Below are 8,494 nucleotides of genomic sequence, written 5' to 3' on the forward strand. Positions count from 1 at the left end.
GTTTCCTTCTTGTTTGTTAGCTTTTTTTTATACTCAAGTTTATGAATTAAAATCAACGAGGAGATCTAAAGCAAAATGGCATAAATGGTTTTCATAAGTTTGACATCTTGACTGAGCTCTAAGTGGTTTTTTTTTTTGCTCTTTAAGGCGGAAGACGTAAGCCCGTGTTTATGTGCTTTGGAAATTAATATGAGGCATGTTGGATTTTAGATCCATTTGAAAAGTCCCACATGCAAACATTTATGTCTGATATTCCTGTCCGGCTGTCAAGAAGAGATGCAACCGAGACCCGCATTAATATTCATAGGAAATAATTCTGAAATGGTTAAAAACAGAAGTGATCAGGAATAACCTCTTTAGTTCATCAAGGTTCCTCAGTCTCGGGCCACTGAGTTCTCAAACTGTTGGACAGGGGAAGCAACCTTATCGATCTCTAAAGGTATACCGTGTTTCTTATTTTAGATCAACCTGAAAAAACGCTTGCATCAGTGCGGTTGAAATGTAAATTTTTCCTTTTTTTCAATCTTCCTTTAGTACTAAGAGGCTACAAGTCTATTTGCTGACAGCGGACTTCAGTGCATTCTATCGCAGGTACGTTGAATTGCCACGAGACGTTCAACGCTTCTTAACTCATAATAACATGGAGGGAAACAAGTTGACTTTGTAAGGCGAATATATAGGCAGATTGATTTCCTGTTTGCAAACTAATACTAATAACGTTACAGTCCATCAAAAATAGTTATATACATGCACCAACAGTGTCTTCAATAAGATGTCATACATTATCTTTGGTGTTATTTTTTATTCTACCGGATATTGAACTGAGAATGAAAGGTTAGTTATAACGAATATTAAGTTATTGTTATCGTTTGTTTCTGATAATTTTCGTTATTGGTATTATACGAACAAATGTAGGAACCGTGCGGAAAATTTGAAAATACTTATAAGAAAAACTATTTCTGAAAGTTATCTTTATCTATCGGGACGGAAAACAAATGAGAAGATGACAAATAAGAAACGCTTTCGACATAAAAGCGAACCAACAACAAAGACCAGTATTTATATATTTTAAGGATGGGAATACTTAATACTTCTATGCAGAAATGCTTAACCATCACTTCAATACTAAGATTTTTCACCAGGGTTATTTAAGGATAAAATCAAAATGCCCTGCTGCATTCCTTTTCCTGTTTACAGTATTTCCGTTCCTGTTCACAGCTTCAGTGACGTCCTGAAATATCATCGACTCAACCAAAGTGAACTTAGTTTAAAATAAAAAAGAAATTAAAAAAAAATTTGTTTCCTTTGAATTCACAATCGATTCCTCTCACCACACCCCAGGTTGGTATCGAATAAGATTTTAGGGTGTTCATGGGTGTTCCATTCACTGATTGTTTATTCAGTAATAACAGTTTTATCTTATTCAATTTAGCAACTGAAAAAACAGGGAACTAAAGATGAAACCAGATACCGAGTGGATTGTTAGGACAGTCCACTACGCCATCACGATGCTCGTAGCGTTTGCAGGTAATAGTTTCCTCATCTACATCGTGTGGAAGAAGCCTGAAGTCAGATCACTGACAAGCTTTATGTTCGTCAACATGGCCGTCGCTGATTTGCTTGTAACCTTGGTAGTGATGCCCTGGTCGATTTCCACAATATATACAGACGGTGTTTGGATGATCCCGGGAGTAATTGGAAAAGTCATGTGCAAAGGTGTTGTATACATTGCCTATATCACTTTAACAGTATCCATCCTCTGCCTGACGTTTATGGCGATCGACAGGTACTATGCCATCGTTCATCCCCTCCGCTGCCATCTTTGGTTTCGAAAGCCTAAACTAACCGTTCCATTTATTTGGATCGGGTCACTGGTCTCCATGTCCATTTTCCTTGTTATTCAAACCGTGGAGGACTACAATAATTCTTGCATGCTATCTGTTTACATCTTGGGTGATCCAGATAGGGCTCTTCGAGGAATATACCTCTTCCTTTTCGTCGTCAACTATCTCATCCCCTTGGTCGTTATTTCTTTCCTGTATACTATCACGGCATGGAATTTATGGTTCCATGTTACACCTGGAGTGAATACTTTGAGGGGAGATCGAGCGCAACTAGAAAGCTCTAAAAGAAGAGTGGTTCGGATGCTTATTATTGTTACCTGTGCCTTTGCCCTTTGTTGGCTTCCACCACAAGTGGTCCACATCATGTACGTCATTCACGCATCTAAGGCTTACCTACATATACAGCCGATTGTCAGCTTTGTGTGTTTTTGGTTTGGACACGCTAACAGTGCCGTTAACCCATGGCTGTACATTTTTCTGAGTACCAAGATAAATACGGCATTTACCAGGATCGTCAGTAGAAGAAGCAGCCGGTTGCCTTCAAGTCTCACCATCAAAACATCAGATGCCGTCTTACCACCTGAAGATGAAGCAATCCAGAAAGAATCAAGAATATAATGTCTCTCATAACATGAAACTTTTATTACTAATTTGGTATCTGTGAGATAAAAACTCGCTTAAAACGGATTTGCGTATTTCTAATTATATAATATAATACAAACACCTATATACGGTTTCATAAAAGCTATTGTAGTAATCCGAGTAATTTCATGAGAAATTGACAATTGCAACTAAATTTCGACAAGAACCGTTCCGTGTATATGCATACCGTTTTCGCGATAATAATTTAATTTTAACTATTTCAGGTTAAAATTACCTGTTTTGAAAGGAGATTTGTAAAAGCCTTCGGTTATGACATACACAATTAAAGCTAAAGAAATGCTTATGGACCAAGAATCGTCTCATTCCGTTTAGAATGGAGCGCGATAACCACTTGGCCACCCGATCTCCCTCAAGGTTGTAATATTTGTTCTTTCTTTTTTCTCTGAATTTGTTCTAAAATAATACAATCTTGAACAAAAAAAGACAAACAAACAAACAAAAAATAACTGAAAAGGAAATGAGAAAATGAACCTAATATTCAGGGCCTTAGACATTTCAGAAGAGTATAGAGAAATAAAGTTCAATTTTCAGAACTATCCAGCAAATTTTGTTGTCGTTGTCAAACGAGGTATTTCACCGTCATTACAGGCGATCTAGTTAATAAGCGAACCAGCTAATTAGCGTGCGCGAAAAGCGCAATTCACGTGTCCGCTATCTACTAATTTTGTTTGTTTATTCATAATTTTCTCATTGATACTAACCAATGTAATATATTGCTAGTGATATAAACCCACGAGGTCAAACAACATGGCCGCTTCAACACAACTTTATTCCAGCAATGCATTCTGGGTACATACATAGTAACCCTAGAGGGTACTTAGTATATTACACTGCTTTCCCCTTACAAATAAGATATCCTTACAAGTAACACAATAGTAGCTATAACATTCACTACAGGATCAGTCGGTCAACAGGTTTCCTAATTCTCTCTGATCGCCTCAGAACAACCGGCGATGGTGTGTTTACATTCTCTTCACTAATACTAGAATTAGGCTCATTATCTTTATCTGAAAAATTGACTGGTGGCTGCGGCACCCCGGATGAAACTTGGCTATTATCTAAACTTAGAGTAGGTTGCTCACACAGTTCTGGGACAGGTATGTCCAACTCTCTAGTTTCATGTGGCACCTGATCATGTGCTTTAATTAAATGATCAACATGAACATATCTGGTCTTATAGCCAGTCTTAACTAAATATGTTCTGGGTCCACAGACCTTAACTACCCTTCCCAGAATCCACCTCTCAGTATTGCTACGGGCTTGAGTATTTCTCACTCGAACTATGTCATTCTTTGCAAACAGCCTATCTTGATGACCCTTTAAATCCTTATATTCCTTCTGCTTATTTTGTTTACTCTCTACGGTTTTGGCTAGATCAGGTTTCACTAGAGTTAAACGAGTATGCAGTCTACGTCTCATCAACAGTTCTGCTGGCGTAGCACCTGTGGTGCTGTGTGGGGTACTACGGTATCTCAAGAGGATGTCTGCTAGTCTATGTTTGATAGACCTTCCCTTGTTTCCCTCTAGAACTTGTTTGACAAGCGTCTCCTTTACCACCCTGACTGATCTCTCAGCAGCACCATTTGATTCTGGGTGATAAGGAGGAGTTAGGGTATGTTTAATGCCATTTTTAAACATAAACTCAGCAAACTCACTTGAAACAAATTGTGGCCCATTATCTGATATCAACTCCTCGGGCAAACCATGTTGGGCAAATATAAGACGCAACTCATTTATGGTTTTCTCTGTGGTGATTGAGGTCATGTGCTTAACCTCTATCCATTTTGAAAAACTATCAACCACCACAAAAAAAAATCACTCCCTTTCTGACAAAAATCAACACGAATACGCTGAAAGGGTCGCGTGGCCCATTTCCAGGGTATCAATGGGGCACAAGGTGGAGAGGTCCGCACATCCTGACACACTGAGCATAGTTTAATCTTTTGTTCGATTTCCTCATCCATCTTGGGCCACCAAACACAGGTGCGTGCTATTGCTTTCATTGCACAAATGCCTGGGTGCTCCCAATGCAACTCCTCCAACATCTTTTCCCTAAATACTGGGGGAATGATCACCCTGGAACCCCAGAGAATGCAATTTTGTTCGCAAGAAAGTTGATGTCGACGGGTGTAATAGGGTTTTAAATCTTCATCCCAAACCTCTGGCCACCCCACCATGACTCAATCAAGTACCTTGCTTAACCCTGGATCCATCAATGTAGCTTTCCCAATCTCTTTTGCAGTTATGGGGAAATATTTGTCAATGGCACTTACATTGTAAATCTCACTCTCACTGCCAATCTTAGACTCTTCATGGGGTAATCTAGAAAGGGCGTCACACTTGCTGTGCTTCTCGGAGCTCCTGTACTCAATGTTATAGTCATATGCTGAAAGGACAAGTGCCCAGCGCTGCATACGGGCAGCTGCAAGTGTGGGTATAGCAGCTTTTGGGCCCAAAATAGCCAACAATGGCTGGTGGTCAGTTACTAAAGTGAACTTTCGTCCATATAGAAACTGATTAAATTTTTTTACTCCAAAAATAATAGTCAAAGCCTCCCGTTCAATTTGAGCATAATTTTTCTCACTTGAGCTGAGGGTAAGTGACGCATATGCTATTGGCCTTTCTTGACCATCTTCCATTGCATGACTAAGCACTGCCCCCAAACCATAACTCGATGCGTCACAAGCTAACTTAAGCTCACGATTTAGATCTGGTGAGGCCCTCCTTGCATGCCTCGAAAGCTTTCTGGCAGTCATCTGTCCATTCCCATTGAATATTTTTCTGCAAAAGCCCATGCAGAGGTGCTAAGGTTCTAGCCAGCCCTGGCAAAAAGGAATGATAATACTGAACCATGCCCAGGAAGGACCTTAATTCACTCACATTCTTTGGGGCTGGGGCTCTTTTCACTGCACTGATCTTCTCCTCCACCGGTTGCAGGCCTTCGGCACTTATTCTCAGACCTAGATAAACCACTTCAGGTTTCAAAAACTCGCATTTTGCCAGTTTTAAATGCAAATTGTATTGGTGTAGCCTGTCCAACATATCAGCAAGTATCTTGAGATTCTCTTGCCAGTCATTGCCCCCTATCAAGATGTCATCTTGTTTACAAACACATTTTTCAATTCCCTAAAGAATTTGATCCATTTTTGCTTGAAAGATTTTTGGGGATGACTTGACCCCATAGGGCAATTTCTGGTAGGAATAAAGGCCTTTATGAGTGGTAATTGTCAAGTACTCTTGACTTTCTTTGTCAACATTCAGCTGGGCATGGGCATGTGATAGATCAAGCTTACTAAATACCTTAGAGCCAACCAGAGCAGCATACAAATCCTGAGTAGCAGGTAAAACATATTGCTCATCTTCAACTGACTGATTGATAGTGGATTTGTATTCTCCACATATTCTGACAGAGTTATCAGCCTTTGGCACTACCACAATTGGGCTAGCCCAAAGTGACCTGTCAACTTTCTTAATAACACCATGCTTTTCTAGTCTGTCTAACTCTTTTTCGACTTGCTCTTTTAAAGCGTATGGAACCCTACGCGCTTTCACGAATACAGGTTTTGCAACGCCTCTCATAGTAATATGGGCCTCAAGGCTCGTCATACCTTTGTAACTCTCAGTAAACAATTCGCTATGTTTAGATAGCAACTCATTCAGTTGACTATCAGCACTCCTAGGGTCTCCCTTGGGAATACAAAATATCTCACCCCACTCAAACTTAATGTGCCGCAGCCAGTTTTTACCAAGTAAAGTAGGTTTTGCATCATAATTGGCTACAAGAATGGGTAGAGGGTATGGTTTACCCTTATACACTATGTCACACTGCATTTCCCCTGACACATCAAGTAATTCACCCGTGTATGTCTTAAGTGTCACTTTAGAAGGAGACAGAGGCTTGTCTGTAAACCTCTCTAGATATTCACTTCTACTCATTATTGAGAAATCTGCAGCTGACCTGAATGATTACCCCCACACCTAGGACATGACAATTGTTCAGTGTTCTTCTTTTCAGTGTTTTTACTTCCTTGTTCTGTCAACTTGTTTACTTGAACAGTTTCACTGCGTGAAGGGTGAAATTCTTGGGTGTTCCTGTCTGCCATCTCCATGGTCTTGGCAATACTGCAAGCCTTTTCGAATGTGAGGTCATCTGTGTTCAGTAGTTTGTTTTGTATCTTCGGATTGTTCAGTCCGCATACGAATCGGTCACGTAACGCCCGATTGAGGAATTCACCATAATTACAGTGGACCGCCAATCTCTTCAAAGCCAGCACATAATCGCTAACTGATTCTTCGGATTTTTGATTTCGCGTGCCAAAGTGAAAACTTTGTGCGATTTCCAGGGGCTTCGGGTTGTAGTGTTTCTCCAAGACTTCCACAATGTTAGTGAATGACACGTCCTTCGGTTTGGTGGGCACCAATAAGTTGCTGAGGGTTGTGTATACCTCCGGCCCCACTTCTGTCAGGAAAATGGCACGTTTCCTGTTCGCTACCACAAGGTTGGTGGCAGCGCTTCCCTCTCCTGTTGTCGTTACAATGTTGTTGGCTGTAAAGAACATTTCCATCCTCTCGACGTAGACACTAAACGTTTCACGTGCGACGTTGAACTCGCCAACACGTCCAAATAATCCACTCGCACTAGTGCTGGCCATCTTCTATGCCACAACACACACAGCGTTGTCCAAAGACCTTGCACTTTTGAATGACGTGGAAAAACGACCGATCCTCGTCGCCAAAATGTAATATATTGCTAGTGATATAAACCTACAAGGTCAAACAACATGGCCGCTTCAACACAACTTTATTCCAGCAATGTATTCTGGGTACATACACAGTAACCCTAGAGGGTACTTAATATATTACAACCAATCGTTCCTCGCAGTTTTCTTTAATTCTGTAGCACACGATGATAGTTTCAGCTGAAATCCAAGTGAGAGCTCTGTGCAATGGGGCGTTAATTTTGTTTTTTAGGTTTCAACCGTCATAGGCAGAAAATGGGGACAATAAGAAAAAATGAGATTTTCAAGGGGAACTCGGCAATCCCTCGACAGAGCACTATACGAAATATGCACTTTATTTTAAAACGAGCAAGCAGCTGAGAACCTGAAAAAATAATCTGAGGCCTCGTTAAGAATTTGAACATCAGACCTTCTCATGGTGCCTAAAACTACGGAGCTGCGTTACAAGGCAGTGCAGCATACTGATACGTTTCATTGTTGTCTTTCTCCTCTGGTTGTGCAATTACTCGAACTTGAAATTGTCGTGTTGAGTACTTTATTTTCAGTTTTTTAAATTTCACACGTAAAAGTTTTAGCTGATTATTGTATAGTCCTTGAGCGAGTCTTATCAAGTTCAGAAGCCCGCAAGGTCGAACTCGTAATTTTAACATCAACAATAGTTTGAGCTGACTCTATTTATGAGGCTTGTTTCTCGAACAAAGACGTTCGTCGGTGGTCATGTTTGGGTGTGTTTAATGAACTTGTATAAAAAATACATTTGACCGGGTCAGAATTTTGAACAAGGGGTTAAACTCTGCAAAGACAGTCAACACATTAACTACATGTTCACTAATAAGGTACTTTAGAGCGTGCACTACAGTGAGTAAAAGAGAGATATAATTTGGTTAGCTACAGAAAATGTAATAAAGAAGAAAAGAACTAAGAGTCTTGGTGCCTCCTGTTAGTGTGGGTCTTCTCAGAAGCTAGTTTTCCCTGGCATTGCATCTTTACAGAAGGTTATACAATGGACAACTAACGAAGTTACTCAGACACCCAACAACTAGAATGTTGCTAAAGTCGAAATAAAAGGGAAGAAAGCTTTTAAGCAAAAAGAAGAGATGCAAACATATTTTTACATTGCAATAATGAATGGTTCTAATATTTTTCTTACTTAGGGGAAACACTGAATTACCGAGGAATCCCAAAAAAAAAATTGTTTCAGTTGATTTCCTAACCTTTGTTACCTATTCTGTTCTTTTGTCTTTGTGT

General features: G+C 40.0%; 2 protein-coding genes across 2 annotated transcripts; one reads left to right on the forward strand and one right to left on the reverse strand.

Moving 5' to 3' along the window:
• The first annotated feature begins 540 nt into the window (after positions 1–540).
• On the forward strand, positions 541–2,798 carry LOC149043563 (G protein-coupled receptor 83-like). The gene has a single exon (XM_089210348.1). It carries the CDS (start codon positions 1,458–1,460, stop codon positions 2,460–2,462), a length of 1,005 nt encoding a protein of 334 aa, XP_089066474.1. The 5' UTR covers positions 541–1,457; the 3' UTR covers positions 2,463–2,798.
• A 2,480-nt stretch (positions 2,799–5,278) lies between these two features.
• Positions 5,279–7,358, reverse strand: LOC149043564 (uncharacterized). Its single transcript, XM_089208733.1, has 2 exons — positions 6,466–7,358; positions 5,279–5,699 (listed from the first exon to the last, which is right to left on the reverse strand). The coding sequence occupies exons 1-2, from the start codon at positions 7,157–7,159 to the stop codon at positions 5,626–5,628; spliced, it is 768 nt and encodes a 255-aa protein (XP_089064859.1). The 5' UTR covers positions 7,160–7,358; the 3' UTR covers positions 5,279–5,625.
• Between the last annotated feature and the right edge of the window lie 1,136 nt (positions 7,359–8,494).

The sequence above is a fragment of the Pocillopora damicornis genome, chromosome 6 (assembly GCF_964200805.1).
Source record: "Pocillopora damicornis chromosome 6, jaPocDami1.2, whole genome shotgun sequence".
Lineage (NCBI taxonomy): Eukaryota > Metazoa > Cnidaria > Anthozoa > Scleractinia > Pocilloporidae > Pocillopora > Pocillopora damicornis.

Coding starts and splice junctions, on each gene's coding strand:
- LOC149043563 (XM_089210348.1), top strand. CDS start 1,458: ATGAAACCAGATACCGAGTGGATTGTTAGGACAGTCCACTACGCCATC.
- LOC149043564 (XM_089208733.1), bottom strand. CDS start 7,159: ATGGCCAGCACTAGTGCGAGTGGATTATTTGGACGTGTTGGCGAGTTC. Junction 5,700..6,465: donor GTGTGGGGGTAATCATTCAG/GTCAGCTGCAGA, acceptor TATTCCTACCAG/AAATTGCCCTATGGGGTCAA.